Genomic DNA, 26,726 nt, shown 5'->3' on the forward strand with positions numbered 1-26,726 from the left:
CCTAATTCTCCAACACAAATTTTACCGAGCAACTTTCACTTGTAGTTGAGTGATATTTGACCAGGAGTATTTATACTTCGACTCAATTACTGGAGTTGAGAGTACTTTGTCCACCACTGTACACAGGTATATGAATGCATAAATGTGATTGGTGGATTCAATCACACAGGTATAAATCCATAGTTGTGATTGGTGGATCACACTCAGGTATAAATCCATAGATGTGATTTGTGGATTCAATCACACAGGTATAAATCCATAGTTGTGATTGGTGGAGTCAATCAGTGTCACACTCAGGTATAATAATAAATCCCAGATGATCCACTTTGCTCCACTGTCAGCCGTTGCCAAGGTTTCAGCCGTTACACCACAATCGGTGACCTATTGGAATATGTCACCACGGGAGGGCGCCATTTGTCAACAGCAGAGTGTAAAGTCATTTCTACAATTTTCTTTTGTTGTAAACCAGGGGTCTTCAACGTTTTTCAGCCCAAGGACCCCCTAGCTGAGAGAGAGAGAGAGAGAGATGAAGCAGGGACCCCACTACATATTGTGTAATATTATGTTGTAGATGATTCATAGATTTCATAGCTTGATAGACTTGCATGTTTGGAATTGGAACAGCTGAAATCAATAATATATTGTGTTCCGATATTAACCTGCGGGCCGCATTAAGTGAAGTTGGGGGCCGCACGTGGCCCATGTATGACTAAAACCCTCAATACTTAGTAAACTTGACCTTTAACTCTGTACTTAGTTTGCTCTTTTTTCCCTCGACACCAAACCTCTTTGCCAAAAATAGCAGATCTACAAGCTCTGCGAGGCTCTAGATCGACTATTTTTGGCCAAAGTTCTCCTCAGATTAAGGAATAGGGATGCTAGGGTTCAGGTGGTTAATGTAAAAACAATATAGAATCCTATCACACAAAGATTTAGCAGCCCCCCTGTAGTAACTCTGAGGACCCCCTAGGAGTCCCGGACCCCCTGCTGAAGACCCCTGGAATCAGGGCCGGCCCTAGGGTTGTGGCCCTAAGCAACCGCTTATATTGCTTATAGCAGCGGCCGGCCCTGCCAAGAATAAGCCGATAAGAGTACATTCGGCTGTAACTTATAGGACAAATAAACAATAAACCCTCTTGTAATCTTTTCAGGTTTCAATAGTTGTGTCTAAAAGTCCTTCATACTTGGTTGCCTTTGCGCACGGTGTCAATAACACAGATCTACAAGCTCACGATGGGTTGCGCTGCGATGAGTTGTGAGCTTGTAGATCGGCTATTTTCAGTTCACTAAGGTGATCTGCTGCTTGTTGATCAGCTATTTTTAACATCATATATAAAATATTATGATTTGGAATGTTGTTATTTTATTTCAATTCATATTTTGTATTTGTTTCAGTATATTTATATTTATGTAGATTGGCTAATTATATATATTTTTTATATATAATTTGTTATGTACTTACTTGCTACTTTAGCAGAAATGTGTTAGTGTATAGCAATAATAATAATAATAATAATAATAATAATAATAATAATAATAATAATAATAATAAATAATAAATAATAAATAATAATACTAATAATATCAATAATACATTTTTTGATACATCTGCATAAAAACAACACATTAAAAAAAAATATATATATATGTATATATATGTATATATATATATATATATATATATATATATATATATATATATATATATATATATATATATATATATATATATATATATATATATATATATATATATATATATATATATATACTGTATTATTAATACTACTATTAATATTATTATTATCAAAACTGATAACTCAAAAAAGAGAGGAAAAAGAAAGAAAAGGAAAAACCGCGCCCCCTGGCGGTCACACAATAGTCCAGGTCACAGGTGTGTGTGTAGCAGGGTGTGTGTGAGGCAGTTCACTACAGAGCGACATGGCGGCGGTGGACCTGCTGCTGCAGCCCGACTGGATGTGTGATCTGTCCAAGACCTGGAGCCATGGAGTCACCAGGGACGGACGGGTCTTCTTCATCAAGTAAAGCTCTCCTCTGTGTGTCCTCTCTGTCATTAACATGTTAACACAGTGTGTGTAATGTTGTGTGTGTTGTGTGTCCTCAGTGAGGAGGCTCAGAGTACAACCTGGCTGCATCCTGTCAGCGGAGAGGCGATCAGCACCGGACACCGACACACTCCAGGTGTGTGTTCGTGTGTTTGTGTCTGTCTGTCTGTCTGTGTGTGTGTGCGTGTGTCTGGCTGTATGGCTGGCTGTGAGTGTGTTTTTTAATAACTATTTCAATTGGCAAAACACCTGAAGCAGAGCGAGGATGGAGGCGGGTTATTTTTCGTATTTGTTTGTTAGAGAGAGAGAGAGAGAGAGAGAGAGAGAGAGAGAGAGAGAGAGAGAGAGAGAGAGAGAGAGAGAGAGACGAGAGGAGAGAGAGAGAGAGAGAGAGAGAGAGAGAGAGAGAGAGAGAGAGAGAGAGAGAGAGAGAGAGAGAGAGAGAGAGAGAGAGTGAGAGAGAGAGAGAGAGAGAGAGAGAGAGAGAGAGAGAGAGAGAGAGAGAGAGAGAGAGAGAGACTGTGTTTTTCATGTTGAAGTGACAGCCATATAGCACGACTCAAAAGTTGATGTCCTGCGCGTGAACATATTTATGTTTGTCCTCACAGACCTGTGTGTGTTTGTCTGTCTGTCAGGTCAACATTCAGTGCAGAATGTTTTACTTATGTGTTTTTCATCTACACACAACTGTGTGTGAGAGAGAATGGGTGTTATAATAACTATAACTTTAACCAGGCAACTTGTATTATTGACACATGATGAAGTATCATCACTAGAATGATTGATATTCCACTATGTCACATCTATTCCATAACTACTAGAGTGGTTGGTTTGATTGATTGAATACTTTATTAACTGTTTGCAAAAAGGTACAGTTTAATGCTAAAAGGATAACGCACATAGCCCTGAGGGCTTGTTTCGCTCTATGACATTTAACGTTTTACTTGACGATTAATTTTCAATTGACAAATAATTGTGATTAACGATTTAATTGTGTTTTTGGCATTGAATGTAAAAAGAACATTTTTGACTGGCTTTAAACAAAAGTTGCACAGGACAGATATGACCAATAACTTGACATAACTGACAACGCACTGCATGGTGCCGCGTTGTGAGCTCGTAGATCTGCGATTTCCGCTATGTTTGAAGATTATATGCAAATTATTATAAGCAAAATAATTTATCTCAAATAATTGCTATTATGCGATTATGTCATAATTGTGACAGTAAATAGAATAGCTCTACAATTATTGATATTCCATACATTTCATGTTTTCATAACACAGTCACAGCCACAGAACACTCAATGAACACATATGTATTAGGGATGCAAATTATTATCGATTAATTCATTAATTGATAGTTGATAACCTTATCGATCGATTAATTGATTAATTGTTAAGCGGCGTTTTTTTAGGACCAAAAGGAAAATTCGTGTCCGAAACCAAAAATGAGTGCAGAAACGTAATTGCCTTAATAGAAACTACATGCTTTCTATTCCTGGAAAGTTCCATCCATCCATCCATCCATCTTCAACCGCTTATCCGGAGTCGGGTCGCGGGGGCAAACAGTTCCAGCAGAGAGCTCCAGACTTTCCTCTCCTGAGCAACATTAGCAACTTCCTCCTGGGGGATCCCGAGGCATTCCCACGCCAGTGTGGAGATGTAATCCGCCCATCTGGTCCTTGGTCTGCCCCGGGGGTCTCCTCCCAGTGGGACGTGCAACGAGGACCTCCCTAGGGAGACGCTCGGGAGGCATCCGTACTAGATGCCCGAACCACCTAAGCTGGCTCCTTTCCAAACGAAGGAGCAGCGACTCTACTCCGAGTCTCTCCCGGGTGACCGAACTTCTCACCCTATCTCTAAGGGAGATGCCAGCCACCCGTCTGAGAAAACTCATTTCGGCCGCTTGTACCCGCGACCTTATTCTTTCGGTCATGATCCACACTTCATGACCATAGGTGAGAGTAAGAACGAAGATTGCTCGGAAGACCGAGAGCTTTGCCTTCTGGCTCAGCTCTCTTTTCGTCACAACAGTGCGGTACAGCGACTGCAATACCGCTCCTGCTGCTCCGATTCTCCGGCTGATCTCCTGCTCCGTCCTCCCCTCACTCGTGAACAAGACCCCGAGATACTTAAACTCCTTCACCTGGGGCAAAGCCTCATTCCCTACCCGGACTGCACAATCCACCGGTTTCCTGCTGAGAACCATGGCCTCAGATTTGGAGATGCTGATTTTCATCCCAGCCGACGCACACTCGACTGCGAACCGATCCAGTGAGAGCTGAAGGTCCCGGACCGATGGTGCCATCAGGACCACATCATCCGCAAAAAGCAGTGACGCAACCCTTAGCTCACCGAACCGTATACCCTCTCCGCCACGACTTCGCCTCGAGATCCTGTCCATGAATATATATAATATTATATTATTATATATATAATATAATAGTTGCAAGGTACCGACAGGCCCGAAGGGCGGCAGCCACAGCTGTGTCGGAGGCTAAGCAGCGGGTGTGGGAGGAGTTCGGGGAATCCATGGAGAAGGACTTTCGGGCGGCACCAAAGTTGTTCTGGAAGACCATACGGCACCTCAGTAGGGGAAAGCGGGGAACCATCCAAGCTGTATACAGCAAGGGTGGGACTCTGCTGACTTCAAGTGAGGAAGTTGTAGGGAGGTGGAAGGAACACTTTGAGGAACTCCTAAACCCAATGACATCAGACCAACCCTCCCTGACAGGAGCAGAGCCTGAGGATGATGGGGGATCGGTGTCAATCTCCCGGAAGGAAGTCACTGAGGTAGTTAAACAACTCCACAGTGGCAAAGCTCCGGGGGTTGATGAGATTCGTCCAGAAATGCTGAAGGCTCTGGGTGTTGAGGGGCTGTCTTGGTTGATACGTCTTTTAAACATCGCATGGAAGTCTGGGACAGTACCGAGGGAGTGGCAGACTGGGGTGGTGGTCCCACTTTTCAAAAAGGGAGACCAGAGGGTGTGTGCCAATTACAGAGGTATCACAATACTCAGCCTCCCTGGGAAAGTTTACACCAAGGTACTGGAAAGGAGGGTCCGGCCGATAGTCGAACCTCAGATTCAAGAGGAGCAATGTGGTTTCCGTCCTGGTCGTGGAACAACTGACCAACTCTTTACTCTGGCAGGGATCCTGGAGAGGGCCTGGGAGTATGCATATCCGGTCTACATGTGTTTTGTGGATTTGGAGAAGGCATATGACCGGGTCCCCCGGGAGGTACTGTGGGAGGTGCTGCGGGAATATGGGGAGAGGGGGACCTTGTTGAGGGCCATCCAATCTCTGTACGCCCAAAGCGAGAGCTGTGTCCGGGTGCTCGGCAGTAAGTCGGATTATTTTCCAGTGGGGGTTGGTCTCCGACAGGGCTGCGCCTTGTCACCTATCCTGGAAAGTTGGCATGCTGAAATAGAAGCCATTGATTAAAAACTCAAATCTAAAATCCGATGTCGCAGGTTTCTGAACTGTCCACAGCCCTCCTCTGAGATACAGAGTGAGTAGACCGACATGGTGCCATACTATATTGAGCATTAGTGAGGACCAATTATATGAAGATAGGGTTGAAAAGGTGCTCTTTTAACCCATTAAGACCGGGAACTCATCCTTGTCATTTTAGATTTTTAGCTATTACCATTATTTTATACTTTGGGCTATTAAAAAATAGCAGATACACAAGCTTATAGCGCGGCACCGAGTGGCGCGCTATGAGCTTGTATATCTGCTAATTTCTGAAAAATCTTGATCATTTGTGCAAATCTTTGAATACATGTATTTTTTGAACAACATTTTTAACTCAAATCTCTTACAAACGTTCGCTTAAAAAAGTATATATTCAAAGATTTGCACACATTTTTCACGATTTTTCAAAAATAGCAGATCTACAAGCTCATAGTGCGGCACTCAGTGCCGCACTTTGAGCTTGTATATCTGCTATTTTTTAATAGCCAAAGAAATCTAAAATGACAGATACTTTCCTCGTCTAAATGGGTTACGCCATTAAAAAATAGCCGATCTACAAGCTCACAATGTGCCGCGATGTGACGTGTTGTGAGCTTGTCAGCTATTTCATTTATTAACATGATTTTGCACTCGGATGATTCAGTGATTTAGAACTTAAAAGATTTCATTACTGCCTTTTAGCTCATTACTGCTCTGCCTGGCAGCTTGCCACACCCAAAGTACTTATGGGGGTCCCTGGCACAAGCTCCTTTCAACAGGGTGGTCCGGCAGATAGATACATATCAATGTGGGGGTCCTTGACGTGAACAGGTGCGGTGAGGTTGGTGCAGGTCAATGTAATTATCAGTGGTGTAAAGTAACACTTACTCAAGTACTGTACTTCAGCACAATTTTGAGGTATTTTTACTTAAATGTAGTATTTCCAATTGTCAGTACTTTTACTTCTACTCCACTACATCTCAAAGGCAAATATTGTACTTTTACTCCACTACAATTATTTGAGCTGAGCCCAAGTCACAGACAGTAATGTAATTATTCGACATGTTCACAGACAGGCAGCTCTAAGATGCTTTATTTAGGAAGATTTGCCTGACCGTACGCTTCGCCACTAGGTGCGAAATGGTACACAAAATGGTCTCCTAAATGGGCTCAGAGTGTGTGTTGCTTGCTGGGACAGAGAAAGGTGAAAAAGGTCATTTTAGTGTCAGAATGTTGGGAATATTGTGTGGCTTGTGACTATTGGATCCAATATTTAGTTAACCCATTAAGACTGGGAAAGCATCTCTGTCATTTTTAGATTTCTTTGGCTATTCAAAATATAGCAGATCTACAAGCTCATAGCTACCAACTTGTAGATCTGCTATTTTCTTTGAAAAATCGTGAAAATGTGTGCAAATCTTTGAATATATATACTTTTTAAAGCAAACATACTTTTTAAAGCAAACATTTGTTAACTCAAATCTTTGCTTCTAGAGGTCCCTGGAACAAAATATTTGACAAATGTTCGGTTTAAAAATATATATATTCAAAGATTTGCACAAATCTTCACGATTTTTCAAAAAGAGCAGATCTACAAGCTCATAGCGTGACACTCGGTGCCACGCTATGAGCTTGTACATCTGCTATTTTTGAATAGCTAGAGAAATCTTAAAATGACACAGATGCGTCCCCGGTCTTAATGGATAAAGTGACCGAGATGAATCCCTCTATGAAAATGCATTGAGTGTCCATGGATGTGTTATGGAAAGTGTAACGCGTTGGTTCTCAAAAGTGGGGTCCGGGGACCCCCAGAGGGGTCCTTGAGGGGGTCCCTAGCAAATTTGTTAATACGGCATCACAATCATTTCAATCCTATTATCCATATTTTATACGTTGGCTATTCAAACATAGCAGATATACAAGCTCACAGCGCGTCAGTCCATGCCACGCTGCGAGCTTGAACATCTGCTTTTTTGGAGAAAAAAAATTACATCTTGAAAGTTTTGAATCATTTAGATTATTTTTTTAACACTAATTTTCTCTTCTGGGGGTCCCTGGCACAAAACATTTTCAGATGGGGGTCCGTGGTCAAATACATATACATTTGGGGGTCCTTGACCTGAAAAAGTTTGAGAACCACTGGTTGTGAAGTATGGAATATCAACCATTCTACTTAGAGCTACAGGGCCCTATCATATCCCTTATGCCTAATCTAATGAGGATTTTTGTTTTATTATTTTGAAAAACATTTGAAAAAGGTGAAAATACCTGATCTAAATCGAAACGTTGTGAGCTTGTAGATCTGCAATTTATTTTACTATTTTAAAAAGGTGAAAATAGCCTATCTACATCGACACGTTGTGAGCTTGTAGATCTGCAATTTATTCTACTATTTTAAAATTTTGTTTTTTTTCAAAATAATAATAAAACTTTCCTAATAAGATTAGGCAGCCAGCTCTGTTGGTACCAACATGCAGTTCAGCTGCTTGCTGACATCAGCCAGAAAGCTGCACAACGCTTGATCGCACGCACGCACGCACGCACGCACGCACGCACGCACGCACGCACGCACGCACGCACGCACGCGCTCATGCACACGCTCATGCACACACGCACACTTCCAATCCAGATCAATTTTCAGTCAGTGTGATAAAAGACCAGGCCTGGACAGCTTGTTTTATTATCGCTGAATTTGTAGAGAAACTGTAGAAAAATGCACGTTGCAGTTTGAATATGTTCAGATAAATGACAGCGGTCCTTATGTTTTCCTGTTCAGCAGCTTCCGCATGTGACGTCATTGTTTAACAACGATCAGCTGTCATAAAAAACATGATCAGCTGTCATTATAATAACCTGCATAACCAGTGTTGATTAAAGGAATTGATTAGCTCGTAAACATACAATGTTGATTCTGTGCGTTAATGATTCCCATTCTTGATTCTGATCCCTAGAGCTGTAAACATGATTCCCTGTGCACGGCTGTCAACTAGAGTTCTCAGCCGGCTGAAAATTAAGCCCTGGCCCTAACTGGGCCGGCCCGAACAATTACCATAATTTTAGGCCCGAAAACCTGAAAAAAAAGAAAAAGTGTCATAATGTGCTTAATGTCCTCAAAGTCACGCATCTTTTGAACTGAGCAGTTTGGACCAGAGATAATGACCAAAACATCTTGAAAATGGCCACTTTCACAGTTTTTTCTTTGAGTTTTGGCCATTTTGGCAAATTCTTTTTTTACAACACGGGATAGGATGGTCGGAGGCGACAAACTAGATACCTGAGTAAAGTTCACTTTGAGCTCCATCCAACGCCTCCACTGCCATTACGGTCGGCCCTATCGTTCGGTGGAATTGTTTATTTTATTCATTTGTTCTCTGTTTTATACTGATATCCTTTTTTTCAAGATTTTAAACCTGTAAGGCACTTTGTGACTCTCATAGGCTGTGAAAGGTTGCTCTATAAATAAGATGTTCTTTTGCATAAACACGCACGCACACACACACACACACACACACACACACACACACACACACACATACACACACACACACACACACACACACACACACACACACACACACACACACACACACACACACACACACACACACACACACACACACACACACACACACGGGGCAGTGCTCCAGTTAACAGTGTGTCCATCTGCTTGTTGTGTTTGGACCCACACAGACTTGCCAACAGGATGGGAGGAGGGCTACACCTTCGAGGGAGCGAGGTGCTTCATCAAGTGAGTGGCAAACACCCCCCCCCCCCTCCCACCCCCCCAGACCAACCGATTACCCATGCCTTTGGCCGATATTTTGTCGCATTAAAAGTGCAAAAATCTGAAATCGTTACCTTTTATAAACCCCTTAAGCCAGGGCTCGTTTTTCAGGCCAAGGACCCCTTGGCTGAGAGAGAGAGATGAAGCAGGGACCCCCCAGTACATAATTGGATTCATATTGATGTGTATTTTCAGTAGGGAGCACGATGCTAGCTCCTCATGCATTGAAGGAAGCATGAGCTCAGTTCGGTGCTCTCCCTAGGCTGGCAGAGGGAGAGTAGAGCCCAGGATTACAAGCTTAGGCAATTGGCACAGGCTGAAAAATGGGTTACAAAAATAAATTAAGAGACTTTCAGACAGTAATGCATTCAGACAAGACCAAGAGCAAAACAATAGTATCAATACAGACACTCCGAAAAGCAGACAACCCAAGACCAAGAGTCCAAAAACACCACCCAGTCCAGTATCGGTGCAAAGCTTTCTTATTTCACATACAGTATGCCAGCATGATCTTTACTTATGAAGAGAGCCAGACCCATACATGGGCTCGACCGGTATATCATTCATTACTTGGACCTTGTTCTGAAGACATGGTTCTCTGCGGTCACACAGCCAACGTGTCCCGATTCTTGACCCGTTTCAACCTGACGTCTCTATTTTGGGCACGATGTCATGATAGGAAAACAATTTGAAAACTTTTCCCAAAAATATGCAGATCTTCAAGCTCACGACACTTTGTGCGAGCTCGTCGACGTGCTGTGGGCTTGTAGATCTGCTATTTTCGGCAAAGATGTTTGGTGGACAGGGAAAAAAAGAGCAGAGCTAGTACCAAGCCAAAGGTCAAGTTTATAAAGTGTTCAGGGTTTTAAGTAATTTTTTTTATATCTTTTTATCACCCATTTAACTCATTCAGTGCCTGACTTATTTCTGGCGAGTGCCAGAGCCAAAAATACATTAAAAAAAAAAGTGCTTAGGAAGCGAGATACAGCCTTTTCAGTAAGATGTTAAACAAGAAGTGAATGGAGCAGCAAATCTTCAAATCATGATATCTTGGGTTCTGAACATTTTCTTTCAGCGACGTCATTGGCACCCTGGGCTTATAAAAACGTGACGTCGGCGACGTCAATGGCACTGAATGAGACTGCCAGAGTTAAAACATCTATAGCTGCCCTTGCCAGCGATTTTGACCGTTTTTACTAACCTTTGAAAAATCTAATTATCTCCAGTATGATCGATCCCCCTGATTGCTTTAAAAGAGGTATCCGAGCCTTGTAGAATGGGGGGGGGGGGCGGAATCGTGCCGTCGCGATCATCCGTTCCATAGTTGTGGGTAGTTGAATGTAGGCTGTTTAGCCAAAAAGCAACAGAAAGCAGAGAAAAAGCTATTTTCCCAAATCGAATAACAAGGAAGGGAACGGGCTGTTTTTTTTTGCGATCACATGTGATGTGCTGCTGGCTTGCTTCTCCGGGAGTCAAATGGTGACTCCCAGGTTAGCGAACAGCGCCATCTAGTGGAAAACCACTGAAAACACACAACTCGTCCTACTCGTCATTGGCAGTGTGGACCTCGGGCCAACTGACGAGTGTACTTTTCAGTGGCAGTCAATGAGTTAACATGAGGAGCATACACTATGCTAATGCTGTAGCAGTGCGAATACTTCATCTTGCTGTATATTGTTGATACTGTGTTGATGTTGTTCCCTCACCTTTTGCATCTGTTTGCATCCTTCCACCGTTATAATTTTTTAGTTATCTTGTGGCATCCCTCAGGCTGTATCTCCTTTGTTTCCCCTTTCTGTATCTGCCCTGTGTGTCTTAACTGCTGTGCTGCCTCTGGAGACTGCATGTCCCCCGCGGGATCAATTAAGTTCTGTCTGTAAGCTTACCACCAATCTGGGAACCCATCGTCAAATAAAAAGGAAAAACAGCGCCCGCCAGCGTTTTTCACTTTTGCATTTGACTCTGGGGGGGGGGGGATTAACTAGACCTATGCTGACTGGAAACCGGGGTTTTGGTCTGCCCTCAGCCCTCCACTTCCGGTGGAGGGCTGACAATATTTCTCCACGGAACACTAACGCCACTTCTCCCAAAGAACATGGATCGTTTTGGTTATAAGCCCACTTGTTTCTATGATGAAAGAGCAAGTTAAAATGTTACTAACTTTCCGTGCTTTTGTCGGCTCCGAGGGCGCTATTGTTAAATGAGTTTGGGTTTGTTTCCAGTGGGAAGTGAGAGCACAGATGTAAATCCTGCCCACTACATTTGATAGGGTAAAGCGCGGCCTGCTTCCTGATCTGAAGGCACGCCCACTCTGCAATTAGCTGAAAAGATATCAAAACTGATATTTAGCCGATGTTGGTTAATTGAATAATCACGAACCAGGTTTTTGGGGGGTTTTATTTTACGTTTATTAAAATGTATTTTCGTGTCACTATTTTTGTATGCCACCATTAAACAGGGAAATATATGCTATGGTATGATTGGAAAACCAGTCAGATTGAAAAAGGTGCACTCGTTTTCACCGACGGAGGCGCGCCGTCTGAAGGAGACTTAAGCCACGAGAGGCACCGCCGAGCGAGCTTAGGCGAGCGAGTTGCCGTGCCGAGTGTTGCGAAGTCACAGAGTGAGTCACAGAATGAGCTTGTAGATCTGCTATTTTTGAAAAATCAGGAATATTTGTGCAAATCTTATGTATATTTTTTAAAGGGAACATTTTGAACTAAAATCTTTGCTTCTGGGGGGTCCCCAACATATTGGGGTCCTTGACATGAAAAAGTTATAGCAATAATACGTAATTTTTTTTTACTGTTAGGACATTTGTAGAATCCCCATAATCAAAGATTTTAGTTAAAAATATTTGCTTTAAAAATATATATATATTTAAAGATTTGCACAACTTTACACGAAAAAAAAAAGCGGATCTACAAGCTCATCGCGCGGCACTCGGTGCCGCGCTATGAGCTTGTAGATCTGCTATTTTTGAATAGCCAAAGAAATCCAAAAATGACACAGGTACGTTCCCTGTCTAAATGGCTTAACCACATAACTCTGTATTACACTGCCCTGTTCAATGGTGGCATACAGAAATAGTGAAAACAGCCGATGTACCAGCTTGATGTAAGCTTGTACATCTGCTATTTTCACTATTTCTTAAAAAAAAAAAAATGCAATCGTTCAGAAATCATAATCAAGCGAAAGCTCGAAATCGCTGTGACATGGATTTGAAGTCATGTCGCCTCTGCACTACATTTGTAAAACCCAGCCTGAGCGAAGTAGGGCACACACACACACACACACACACACACACACACACGCACACGCACACGCACTCTTACACTAAGACTCGGTAACCCTTGCCTTCTTGTTATCAGTGTTAAGTTAATGTTTAACATGCAGACTGTTCAAACAGACACAGGGCTCCCATTGTGTTGTGACTTTAACCCCGTTCACACACTGACTGCTGTGAAATGCTGCCATTTTTGCAAGAGTTTTTGCATGCCGACATTGGGAAGAGCGTTTTGGTTGCCGGCAGTGGTGTAAAGTAACTAAGTACATTTACTCAAGTACTGAACTTAAGTACAAATCTGAGGAATTTTTACTTTACTGGAGTATTTTCAATTTTCAGTACTTTTACTTCTACTCCACTACATCTCACAACGTCTCACAACGTGTCACATCGTGACGCGTTGTGAGCTTGTAGATCGTCTATTTTCAAATATTTTAGTACTTTTACTTTTGGTACTTTAAGCATATTTTGATGCCTCAAGTATGTCTCTCAAGTAACATTTTGAAAACTGGCCTTTTATAGCTGTAGTATTTTTTATATTGTGGTATTGCTACTTTTACTTAAGTCATATATCTGAGTACTTCTTCCACCACTGGTTGCCGGCAGTAAGACCAGGTCAGCCTATACCTGCTCATAATGCTGCATTGTTATCACGATATGTGAGTGTGAACTAACACCAGGGTTCCCAAAAAGGCTGTGACCCCCCCCGAAATAATCATTATTTGAACCGGGGACACCCCACCCTGACAAGCACTTGGAATTTGTAGGAGTTGAGGCATTACATTTAGTTTGACTCGGTTCCACAGATACATATTGTGAAAATAGGCTATTTTCACGATGTTATGGTTCTTACGTAATATTTGACAATTTAGCCAATTTAGTATTAAACTAGAAAATGTGCTCCTCGAAGCACAAGTCTCCGCCAGCACCGGGTCGTCTTGGTAGAACGGGTCGTCTTGGTAGAATGTGCGTGGTTTTTGGTGTTCTGCAGGGGCGACTGAATATGTAGTGTCTGCATCTAAAAAATGTTCTTCTTGAAGCAATGTGTCATATGGGAGTCCTCGTAATTGACTGGTTTGTTCAAATGCTTGTCTGTCTTCTTCATCTTCATTGTCTTGAACAGTTTCAGCAGTTGATTGGTGTGTTTGATCTATGTCAGTTTTCTCTAGTGCTACATAATGTATTTGATCAAGGTGGCCAATTGTAACAGTATTAAGACTTCGGCCTTGTTGTGGGATCAATTCAACTCTATAGTCCTCTTCTGTGTTACTGTTGTAGATGAGTATGCTTTCTTAGCTTTGGCCTTCTGCGCCTTTGCTTGACCAATGTTAGGTGTTCTCAGAGGGACACACACACGCACGGACGGGTGATTTGTACTGATTGATCCTGTCTTACCTCACTTCAAAAAGGGTAAACGTCTTTTTGAAGTGACACACCTATTTATAGGATTTTATTTCGTCATACGTCCCTCTAGCCAATCAAAGGCATTGGTGTCAACATATTGACACGTGTCACGTGGAGCTTGACCAATGTTAGCTTGGCTAGGGGCCATGCTCACACACGGCGGGACGAAGCGAAAACATACTCTCCACCTACGGCGGAGACAAAAAGGTCTTAAAGGGATATTTCACTTTCAAAAAAACTTTTGGTCATTTTATCATCTACTCAGGCTTTTGTGAGCCCCCAGACCGTTTTTAAGTTGCTCGATTCAGTATTTAGATATTTGATATTCATTTAAAAAAAGTAATTGAAAAAACACGGCCCCCCACGCTTTAGGAGGGCAGGATAAGTCACAGAACCAAGGACGGGTGTTTCTAATGAATCTAACATGGTTAAAATGGAGTTTGAAGTTATAATGGGTTTGTATAGGAAGGGGGCGTGTCTGATAACATTTATATCAAATATCTAAATACTGAATCGAGCAACTTAAAAACTGTCTGGGGCGCTCACAAAAGCCTGAGTTGACGATAAAATAACAAATCGTTTTTTTAAGTGAAATATCTTTATCCCTTTTAAAGGGATAGTTTAAAGGGATAGTTAACACAATAAATAACTTTTTTTCTATCGACTAGTCACCCCATGGAGACTTGAATTCATGGATATATATTTTTTTTTGTCGCATTCCTAAGCCAATAATTTGATGACCAGCGGACCGGTAGGCAGGGGTTCTGGTAGGAGACACAAAGGAGACTCTTTGTGTCTCCTACCGGAACCGCTCTGGTCATCAAGTTATTGGCTTAGGAATGCGACAAAAACAAAAAGAATATTCAAGTCTCCATGGGATGACTATTCGATAGAAAAAAAGTCATTTTGGACTATCCCTTTAAACGTCATTAAATTGTCATTTTAGAAATATGCAGATACCATGTGTACACTTATACTGTATGTTGGTTTGTTTACTGTTTAAGCAAATCATCTGGGGACACCCCAAAATAATTTGGGGGATCCCTCTGGGGGTCCCGACCCCCAGTTTGGGAACCCCTGCACTACCACAGCGGGTTCCCAACCTTCCAACTAGGGTCGGTATGCTTGTTTAGGCTTCCTGTCACGCCGTTTCACAAATCACAGGTTAGGACTTAATTGGCCTGACAGAACCGTTCAGTCGTGAGTTTTTATTTAGCTTTAATCCATGTGTTCAGCCAAGGGTCTGATCATGTTTCTCATTCTTGCCGTCTAATGGAAACTGAAGGTCGAATCGGAGAGCGCCGAGAGATGCGGTTACATCCACACAGCTAAACCATGCATTGTGTTATGTGCCATGTTTCATCACAACCACACAGCTTTTTTTAAAGAGCCTCTAAACGGTAAAGGCCCTGTTTTGGGCATTTCCTGATGAGAGCAGTGTTTCTGGGCGGGGCTAAACACCACCTGTGATCAGGTGCATTTTCTGTGATGTCATCAGTGTCACTGATGGCATAATTCGTAACTACACCAGTCTTCTGCCAAGGTGTCTATATGCTGTACACGAATCCACGGCACGCTGCCCTGCGCGCAACCATTGCTGCGTGTCAGACTGCTCACGTTACTCTTTTACCTGCTTTTTTACTAACTTTTACTAACACTAACTTTACAAAGATGTACAGAAAATCGTGACGAACCGCCTACGTCAGGTGTCAGTACGCTAATCTATGGCTGCTCTGCTAACGTCAACAGACGGACAGAACCGCAGCAGCAGCTGACTGACACCGCAGCAATGGCGGCACCCCCTACAGGGCAGCGCTTCGTGGATTCATGTATACCCTAGAGCACTGTTTCCCAAACAGTGGGTCGGGACCCATTTGTGGGTCCGGACCATTTTTTTGTCGTTGCGAGTGAATACCCCTTTATTTTTTGTTCCTAGATTTTGTTTTTAATTATATTTTTTTCAAAAGATTTACCAACAATTCAAAAAACGAAGTCAAACTTAAAAAAAAAAAAATCCTTTAAAATATTAATTAGAGGGGGAAAATTGTTTTAAGTAGTGAAAATAGCAGATCTACAAGCTCACAATGCAACGTGTTTTTTTCAGTAGTTTGGGCCCCGGGGAGACATCACATTTCTCTTTTGGGTCTCGAGCTAAAAAGTTTGGGAACCACTGCCCTAGAGTGCATCGCCATCTTTTGGCTAGAATCATTCTTTCACTGGCTTCAGTGGACACCCCCCCCCCCCCACATATCCGGTGGCTTGTCAAAAAGACAAATTCATTAATCAATACCTGGCAATGAATGTGTTAAAAAGGTCTTTAAAGTCATTAAATTTAACCTTTAGAAATGTGCAGATACTAGTGTTGCAGCAGTTTGCGGTTTAACAAATTAGCATAATTATTAGCCCTACGTGATGTTGTTGTTGTCCTCTCCACTCGTAGCAGGAGCTCATTAAAAGTTATTTCCGTCAGCTAAGTCCTAACAAAATTCTCCATGAGTGTAGATAGGAACTCTTCTTGTACCGGTATTCATTATAAGCATAACATCCTTAAATCCTTATGCAGAGATTAAAAGTCTTAAATGTTTAATTGCCGTAGACTAAACTTCTGTTTTTTATTTGCAACATAATCTCCCCCCTCCCTTCCCTGCGCACGTGTGGTGCATAGTGACATGAGGTGATTTTTGTTGCCTTGAGCATAATAATGAAAGGCAGAAAATGATGTAAAGTCAGTGATAGAAGGTAATTTTTTAAGTAAGAAAACAATGTTGCACATTAAAGGGTTAGTTCAGATTTTTTTAGTATTTTCTGTAGGAAACTCACCATTAATGTAGTGGTTGCAAAGGTATTAATTGATTGCCCGAGTCCCGTGGTCAGAGTTATGGTCCGGTTCTGATAAATATGAAGTAGTTCCGGTAGATTAGTAGTTTTGGTGGGGGCCGCTCATTAAAAATAAATGAATTAAAAAAACTAGCGTCATTTGTATTGTTGACCTATTTCTACCATATAGAGCAGGTTTCGTTCAATTTCGACCCCTCTGTCACATGGTACTAATGTTTGTGTCCAGAATCACTGCGCCGCGGCAGCCTACTCACGCACAAAATATGACACAACAAATAGTACCATGTGACAGAGGGGTCGAAATTGAACGAAACCTGCTCTATATGGTAGAAATAGGTCAACAATACAAATGACGCTAGTTTTTTAAATTAATTTATTTTTAATGAGCGGCCCCCACCAAATCTACTAATCTACCGGAACTACTTCATATTTATCAGAAACGGACCATATGTCTGACCACGGGACTCAGGCAATCAATTAATACCTTTGCAACCACTACATTAATGGTAAGTATTTCCTACAGAAAATACTTAAAAAATCGGAACTAACCCTTTAAGCTAATCATCTGGGGACCCCCCAACATAATTTGGGGACCTCCCTCTGGGTCCCTATATGGTTTATAACATATTATTCTGTGGTCTCACAAAATTTGAATACGAAATACTGCTTATAGGCCTACTCATACTGGGTTAGGGAACTTCCTGTTGACGGGGTCTTTAAACTCCAAAGCTCTTTTCTCCTAAAATACATGAATGGTTGTAGAAGCACGTGATTGTAGAAATTTCAATATGGCGGCTAAAGCCTAATTCATGCTCCGTTGCGCAGAGAACAGCTGAGAATAGCATATCTACAAGCTCACAATGTGTTACATCTGCGACGCGTTGCGAGCTTGTAGATCTGCTGGTCTCGGCGCAAGACAAGTACATCGCACAACAAAGTATTAATCTGGCTTAATAAATCAGAATGTGAGCTCTTCACTCTGTAGACTTGCTGCTGGATGTGAGTGTGTCGGTTTGGCGAGCTGCCAGGAACAGCAGTAATTAACTGAAAGACACTAATTAGATCTTTACCTTCTAAATCACTGCATCCTCTCAGTGCAAAAAAAAACAAAACACTGTAATTAATGAAGCTCTAACCAAGCCGCAACTTTCACGGTCATTAAATGAAACGATGCTACAGAACGCTTCCGACTGGTTCAGCATGCTGCTGCCAGCCAGGCTACTGGGCAGGTCAAGAAGATCAGTGTCTCATCATCACTCCCCCCGTCCCCCACCGTCCTCCATTCTGGCCTCCGTGCATCACTGGCTCCCAGTCCATTTTAAAGGAGTAGTTCACCCAAATGTTTGATGACTCATCAAATTATTGGCTTAGGAATGCGAAAAGAAACTTTAACAAACTCGTTGAATTCAAGTCGTCATGGGGTGTGTAATTGATAGAAACTAAGTAAGTACGTTATTGGGTGAACTACTACAGTTTAAGGTTGTAGTAATCACATACAGACCTGGAATTTGCAGAACGCAAGAATATGAAGTGAACCGGCATCCACTGCCCTTGAGAAATGGGCTGAGATAGATTGCTCATGTGTGTAGCAGGTCATAGCTGCAAAAGGGTGCTCTACTTACAGTGGTTCACAAACTTTTTCATGTCAAGGACCCCCAAAATGATATGTACGGGAAGGAGAGGGGGCGGGATTAATAAGGGACTATGACATCAAAGTCAAGGGGCCAATCCCAGCCCTTTTTTAGCCTAATTATTCAGAAAACCCCAGACCACAGAAAATCCACTAAATTTTCTAAGTTCAGTTTTTTTGGGTGTAATTGAGGTAATAAAATCCCCAAGAAAAAAAAAATGAAAATGAATGTCAAAATACCTTTAAAGTGGTTAAAATGTTTGTGATGCTCTTAACTAATTAAGCTGGGGACCTTCTGATTTTATTATTGATATGCTTCTGTGTATTTGAAAACTGTGAAGCACTTTGTGACTGTCAGTGTCTGTGAATACATTTTCTACTAACTTACTACAGCCACAGTGTTGGAGGGAGAGGCTGAACCTGGTTTGACCCCAGGAATGTTGAGGTATAGCCATGGTGTGACCTCACTGTTAGCGTAGTGAACACACACACACACACACACACACACACACACACACACACACACACACACACACACACACACACACACACAGGCTTATTAATGCCATTCACAGCAGAAATCTACAGTTGCTCTGTGGTCCTCAAAGTGGCGTCACAATCATTTTAACCGTTTATACTTTGGCCATTCAAAAACAGCAGACCTACAAGCTTACAGCACGTCAGTTCGTGCCGCGCTACGAGCTTGTGCGTTTTTTGAACGTTTTTGGCACAATTTTAACATAAATCTCTTCTGGGGGTCCCTGGCACAACTCATTTTCAGATGGCGGTCCGCCACCAAATACATAAAAACGTAAGGGTCCTTGACTTGAAAAAGTTTGAGAACCACTGCTCTAGTACTGTACACATTAAGAGATGATTTATGTTTAAAAAACATTCTAAATTATTCAATAATATTTTCAAAAAAAGCAGATGCTATTTTTGAATATCCAACATAGGCCTATACTGTAAATGGATAAAGTGGTTAAAATGATTGTGATGCTATGTTGCTGGGGGGACCCCCTGGAACACCCCCCCCCCCCCTCGGACCCCCCTTTGAGAACTATTAGTGTCGACATAGTGTCAGTGAACACAGAGGTGTGATGCATGTGTTGCATGCTGCACATATTTCTAGGTCGTGTGTGTGAGCACGCATCCCAAAATAGCAGATCTACAAGCTCACAACGCGCTGCAATTTTTTTTACGTGTGACACAAAAAAGTACACATTAGGCTTAGGTCTTTGATGCTCACCTCTGGTCTTTGATGCCTTATTTTGCATACCGGTATATATTTTTAAACCACTTAAAACCCTCTAGACTTAGTCGCTATGTTGATGTTGTTACTAGTATAGTATCATTTATATAAGGTATGTGCACATAATGGTTACGCTTTACTTGCACATTTATATAAACATATAACAGCATATTATAGGTCAACTGTGCTCTTATTTTAAATTCCACCGACCAGAAGTCAAACCCTGATTTTCATTTTTTATTTGAAGTCCATTGACGGAAAGTAAAAGGTTTACGTTTGTCTGACATGACGAACATGCAAAGCTTTGCTGACCACTGATCGTTCAATAAACTATCGTCGGGAACATATAAAGAAACCAACGTAAATAGTAAAGCTTTTCACACAGAAGGGTTTATGAGCGGTTTGTAGCATTTTAATTTTTACACGTCCTTTATTATGTGCATTAATTATTGAGAAGCAGATCAGTGAGGTGCGCCGGGGGACAGACGTCCCGTGAACGAACGCATGCACACGCCCGCCCGTGCTGGAGTTAAATAGTTTTACTTTACTGGAGTATTTCCAATTTTCAATACTTTTACGTCTTCTACTCCACTACATCTCGGAGGCAAATATTGTACTTTTTACTCCACTACATTTATTTGAACACTTTAGTTACTTTGTAGATTTGTAGATAAACTTTGGCTATTTGTAAATAGCCGATCTAAGCTCACAATGCGTCGCATCGCCATGTGTTGTGAGCTTGTAGATCTGCTATTTTCAAGAGATTTTAAACAATCAACATTTTTATATTGACTTTAAAGCCTGGTGCACTGCACACAGCAAACTCTCCTCCTGTGAGGGTGCACTGGACGTGTGTGTGATGAAAACACAACACACACATAAGAGCCCTTTGGTCTTGCCTCGGGCGGTGACATTTTTTGTAAGGCTTCTAATCTTAGTTATTATTGTTATGTCGTTGTTGCACAATATGTTTGGAGGCCTCACACACATTTTGCTGTAGTGACACATAACCCTTGTGGAGGAATGGATTGAGAGCTGAAATAAGGTTTATTCCAGTCTTAGGTGAAGCTGGCCCACTCGCTCACAGGGCTCTCTCTGGCTGTGTGACAGTGAGCTCGTAGATCTGTTGTCTGGCAGTGATCTTGTAGATCTGCTGTTCTCAGCGCTCTCTGGCTGTGTGAACTTGGCCGTTGACGTCGGCCGTAACAGTGTGAATCACCCAGGAGCAGATTGTGCTGACGTTGGTCTCTGTGATGGAGAGAGGGGGGAGGGGCGAGGGAGGGGCAGAGGGGTAAGGGAGGAGAGGGAAAGGAGGGGAGGATGGGGAGGGGAGAGGAGAAGAGGGGAGGAGAGTAGAGGGGATGAGGAGATGGAAAGGAGGGGAGAGGAGGAGAGTGGAGGGGGAGGGAAGAGGGGGAAGGAGAGGAGGGGAGAGGAAAGAAGAGGAGAGGGGAGGGGGGAGGAGAGAAGGGGGGGAGGGGAGGGGAGAGGAAAGAGGGGGAGGGGGGAGGAGGGGAGGGGAGAGGAAAGAGGAGGAGAGGGGAGGGGGGGGGAGGGGAGAGGAAAGAGGAGGAGAGGGGAGGAGAGAAGGGGAGGAGTGGAGGGGAGGGGAGAGGAAAGAGGAGGAGAGGGGAGGGGGGAGGAGAGAAGGGGAGGAGTGGAGGGGAGAGGAAAGAGGAGGAGAGGGGAGGGGGCAGGAGAGAAGGGGAGGAGTGGAGGGGAGGGGAGAGGAAAGAGGAGGAGAGAAGGGAAGGAGTGGAGGGGAGAGGGGGGAGAGGAGAGGAGAGGAGAGGAGAGGAGGTAGAGGGGTAGGGGAGAGGAGGGGAGGAGAGGAGATTAGATGGGGGAGGAGAGGGGAGGGAAGAGGAGGGGGGAGGGGAGGGGAGAGGAGAGGAGAGAGGGGTAAAGGAGTGGAGAGGAGAGGAGAGGAGAGAGGTGTCACAGTGTGGACTGGCGGTTTGGTCCGTCCAGCAGATGAAGTGATTAGTTGATGGCCTTCTAAGTGCTGAACCAGTAGAGGTCAGAGCAGATGTTAATGGAACCAGTCCTTCCAGGTTGAAGGCTCTTTTAAGGGGTTCAGCTGGACCGGTGCCAACATGAACCATGTGCACCAGTCAGTGTTGCCATGTACGTATGCTTGTAAATATTGGTAGAAGTTTTTGGGGGCTTGTTTCTAAAGTGTAGCTCATTTGGGCTTCCTTCCTAATGATGTTTAAACCAGTGGTTCTAAAACATTTTAATGTCAAGGCCCATGTATTTTTCCGCATACCCCCCCACTGAAAATATTTTGTGTCAGGGACCCCCATACAAGATTATGTTGATATTTTTTTTCAAATATATTCCAAATATTTCACCAAAAAGAATCAGGATTTGTTTGGATAATAGCAGATCTACAAGCTCTTAATGCGTTGTGAGCTTGTAGATTTGTGTTCATAAAACCTGTCCGCTTGTTTCTCTCGCAAAACTGGCAACACTGCCCAGTGCCAACTTGGGTCACTGGGTTGGACTGGTGCCAACACGAACCACTAAGCCTTTGAATGGACAGAGCATTGTGCCATTAGCCAGCGCTGTGTGTCCTCATCGAAGTCATATGGAGATGTTTAAATGTATATAAACGTGTTTAAATGTGTGAACTATAAGCGTGTTAATTCTCTGACCAGCTCAGTCAGCCAGACATCTTTAACTCATTCACTGCCAAGGACGTAATTAACGTGTTTTTTTCCAAATACCATTTCTGCCACGGCTGTAAAAAACGTACACATTTTTTTTTTTGTTTTACAAAAGGTTGCGCTGTTCTCTATCTACCGAGTCATCTGGTTCACTTTCCACTCACCCGGATTAGGAAATAACGTTATCCGAAGATTTCAGCCTGCGTCCACTTCCTGTTTAACTTTTTCATTAAAACGCTCCTATCTCAGGGGGCACGGTGGCGCAGTCGGTAGTGCTGTCGCCTCACAGCTAGAAGGTCCTGGGTTCGATTCCCACAGGGGACGCTGTGGGCGCTGGGGGGGCGTGTTCTCTCCTCCGCGTCATCAGCGCCCATACCCTAGGTGGGGTTGGCGAAAGGGCCTTTCTGTGTGGAGTTTGCATGTTCTCCCCGTGTCCCCTAGGGTAGGTACCCTCACAAAAACATGCAGTAATCCTGGTCACTATACCGCCTCCCCCTGGCCAGCCGGGGCGCCTGATGGAGGGGAAGGGAACTGGTTGGAATAACGTGTTCCTTCCACGCGCTACGTCCAACCAGGGAAACTCTCCCCTGTCAGGTGACAAGAAGGTCAGTTGGCTCTCATGCATTGAAGGAGGCATGAGCTCGGCCCTGGCCTCCCTAGGTTGGCAGAGGGAAGGTAGTGCCCAGGATTACATAGACAGGATTACATAGACGAGGAGGCGCGAGGCGGGGCTTTGATACGAGGCGGCGCGAGGAGGAGGAGGCGCGAAGCGGGGCTTTGATACGAGGCCGACCTGGCTTTTGTTGTTCCCCCCCACATAGCAACCAGGAAGCTACGCTAGGGGAACGCTGAACACACGTTCACACGCACACGTGATAATAGTTATTGTCCATGACGGAGGCGCGCTGACTCAGCAGAGCTTGAGGCCGAGGAGGCGCGAGTGCCCGCACCTACCGGCCGAAGGTCTGCTAGTCGAATCAGCGCCGTCCAAGTTGTGAACCAATAGGGGGAGAATAGATCTTTTCATGGGTTACAGTCTATGGTTACTATCCAGTGTCCACGACGACACACATGTGTGCGCGTGTGCGTGTGCATGTGTACGCATGCACACACGCACACGCGTGCGCACACATGCGTGTGCATGCGCACACATGCACACGCACACACGCATGTGCATGCGTCTGGCTTGCATTCATTGCCCTCTAGTGTTGGTTATACAGAATTGCCTGGGTGGGTGGTAAAAACAAGCGCTCCTTTTTCAATTTCCCTGGAATGCCAATTTCCCTGGAACATATACATTTTCTGTGGCCAGTTGAAAAGGCAGGGAAATCGTGCATTTTTGGTGAGAAATAGTATATTCAGATGCTGTTAGAAGGCAAGGCGGCCAGCGCGGTTGTAGTTTTTCTTTCTCTGGGCGAGGCACACACATACTGTAGCGTGTGTTTTTATAAATGTTCGGATAAGCGATCATAATGAATATACATTTTCTGTGACCAGTTGAAAGGATAAAAAAAACGAAAATTGCTGCCAGTGGGAAAACGCAGCCAGAAATAAGTCTTGCAGTGAATGAGTTAACTGGTGCTGTAAAATTCTCAAAGTGTGTGGGTGTGGAAGGGGGGGGGGGGTTCCAGTGTAGGCAATAGCATCAATATGTTGGATATTCTATATATAATAAATAGCAGTTACAAACTTTTTTTTTTTAAATACAAAAAAAGATTTGGAATGATTTTGATTTATTTTTTAGACATCTTCTCTTCTGGCGGTCTCCCTGGCACAAAACCTTCTCAGATGGGGGTCTGCAGCCAAATACATATCAATTTGGGGGTCAGCATATTTCATATCGTTTCTGCATCAGCATATTTCATATTGCTACTGCATATTGTCACATTCTTTATCGATTGCTGATCAATTGTCTGTGTGGAAAAGGAGAAGGCCTACATATGTTTTCAAAGTTTTTCATTATGTCTCTCTCTCCCTCTCTCCTTCTGTCTTTCTTTTTCTCTCTTTTGCTCCATCTGTGCTCTCATTCTCCATCTTTCTCTCTCTTGAAAGGAAACTATGTATTAGTTGCCGAGATTAAGTGTTTGCTTACATCGAAGAAAAGTAAACCTGTCGATATACATTTGTTGAATTTGGGACAAAGTGTCGGTTGGCTCAGGTTGCTTTGGACACACACACACATGCACACGCACACGCACTAGCTAAGCCCAATGATTGCAGGACTGTGGATCGATAGTGGGTCTAATTGTGTCTAAATGGACTGAATTAAGTTTTCTTTTTGATGACTGTGTTGGCTGTGCTGTCTTATGGATAATATATTGATGCTTCTTCTTGCTTGCCGTGAACTCTTCTGTCTTTTAATACGATTAACATGACAATTATTTGATAATCGCCTAATCACAGTTATTTGAGATAATCACACTTATTTTTGCATAATCTTCAGTATCGTGTCCATGTTGAAAAAAATATATATAAAAACATATATTTTCAAATATTTTCAAAAAGTAGTGTAAATGGTCGATCTACAAGCTCACAATTGCGATGTGTTGTGAGCTTGTAGATCGTCTATTTCCACTGTTCAGGTTTTTTTTTAAGTATAGACCCCTTATCAGACAACATCACACTGATAAGAACCAGTATGCGCCTGCAGGCCGGCACCAAATGAACCCCACCCTCCATACTGGGAGAAAAACAGCATCTGAAAGTTTGATGGGATGCATTTTTATAAGATGCAATGTAAAAGTGGTCACAGCCTCACGTGTAAAAATGCATCCCATCAAACTTTCAGATGCTGTTTTTCTCCCAGTATGGAGGAAGAATGCTTAGGATGTTTACTGTGATCTCTCGTTCTTGAAATATATAATCCTTGGTTTTGAAATATATAATCCTTGGTTTCTGTTGAGTGTAAACAAGAATAGCAATTCAAAGCAGTTGTCCCCCAAACCCCTCCTCCAGTGGCTGTCATTTGAACGGAGGGAGCGCTCTATGATCATGGCACCAGAGCCTGCTTGGCTCGCGCAGCTGCAGCCCGTAAAGCCTAATTTATGCTCCCTCCCGTGAAGGTGCAGAGAACGGCCGAGAATAGCAGACCTCCAATCTCACAGTGGTCGCATCCGCGACGCGGTTGTGAGCTTGTATGTCAGTTATTCTCAGCGCGCAATACCGCTGTGCGATGAAGTATGCAAGTTTCTCTAGTGCGCACCTCACTAGCCAACACACAGAGGAGGTTGAATGAACTGAAACCAGCTCTCTCGAAAACAACAGGTTTGGGGATCTGTTGGGAATTGATTACATGAAAAGCAGTCATGTGCGACCTGTGCATCCAGTCTCAATGATGGTAAACAAATGATTGGTCTATATCTATAAAGTCATTAAATATGTTATTTCTTTGTATATTTTGGTTATTTGTCATGAGCGTTAGCCAGGACCATCCACCATCGTGCACGCATGTATTGTTTACAATCGGGTGCTCGTCGTGGAGTCTGCAGCTGTAAACAGCGCAGCGGTTACAAACGGTGAGATATATGGCACTCAACGTCACTTTTTAAATACAACTCTGGCGCCGAATGTGTTCTACTTCCTTCCTTCTGACTGCCAGAGGCAGTGTTTTCAACACATTCATCGTGCTCGCGCATAGGTCGAATATTAATACCAACAAAGTCACTCGTGACCTGTGTACACGCACGCCACCTATATAGGTGCGGTGCACACAGTGATCATCCTCTTTCATCTTTTCGCCTCCAGAGCGTAGGTCGATTAACTGCAGCTACGCATGGAGTCTCGCAACCAACACGGTTGGAGCTACGGACCACGGTTCTAGTCCTCCAGAGACTGCGTAGCCTGCTTTATACCTTGGAATTACCCCGTTATAGGGGCTGTCGGAAAGAACCGAAAAGGAAAAAGAAAAGGAAAAGAAGCATACAGAGCAGCCGCTGCACGACGGTGAATGGAGTTAGCGGCTGCTTGCTAGCATTGGAGCTAATGGCAACAACACCGTGAGCTCTCCCCGCTCCACCGTTGTTGTTGGACCTGGCACGGATAACTTGGAGCCATAGCTGTACATTGGCGACGGTGAGTGCATGTATTGTGCTGTTTACAGACAAATAAAGTAAAAGGATTAGCGTTGAGGGCGCATCTCGCTCTGCCGCTTTTAAGGACGCGGCGTGTAGCCCACCGCCATATAGCCTCAGCATAGTAAGTATTTCCCACTCCGCTATTGCTTGTCGCTGGACGAAAGAAGGGGAAAGTATATCAGCGTTGAGATTGTATCCCATTTTGCCGCTTTGAGGACCCACGTGCGGACCACCGCAACAGAGCGTCAGCATAGTAAGTGTTTCCC

The 26,726-nt window shown here is 43.4% G+C and overlaps 1 protein-coding gene across 1 annotated transcript in view; it reads left to right on the forward strand.

The window, feature by feature from the left end:
• Window positions 1-1,951: 1,951 nt before the first annotated feature.
• The window catches only part of LOC308092413 (pleckstrin homology domain-containing family A member 5-like), a 150,709-nt gene continuing 125,934 nt past the window's right edge, over window positions 1,952-26,726 (forward strand). The window contains exons 1-3 of the mRNA XM_080438287.1: window positions 1,952-2,042; window positions 2,126-2,202; window positions 9,215-9,272. Coding sequence (XP_080294413.1) covers window positions 1,978-2,042; window positions 2,126-2,202; window positions 9,215-9,272 — 200 coding nt within the window. The 5' untranslated portion in view covers window positions 1,952-1,977. The remainder of the gene's footprint in view (window positions 2,043-2,125; window positions 2,203-9,214; window positions 9,273-26,726) is intronic.

This window comes from Gymnoscopelus braueri (genome assembly GCF_963280865.1).
Source record: "Gymnoscopelus braueri genome assembly, chromosome: 9".
NCBI lineage: Eukaryota > Metazoa > Chordata > Actinopteri > Myctophiformes > Myctophidae > Gymnoscopelus > Gymnoscopelus braueri.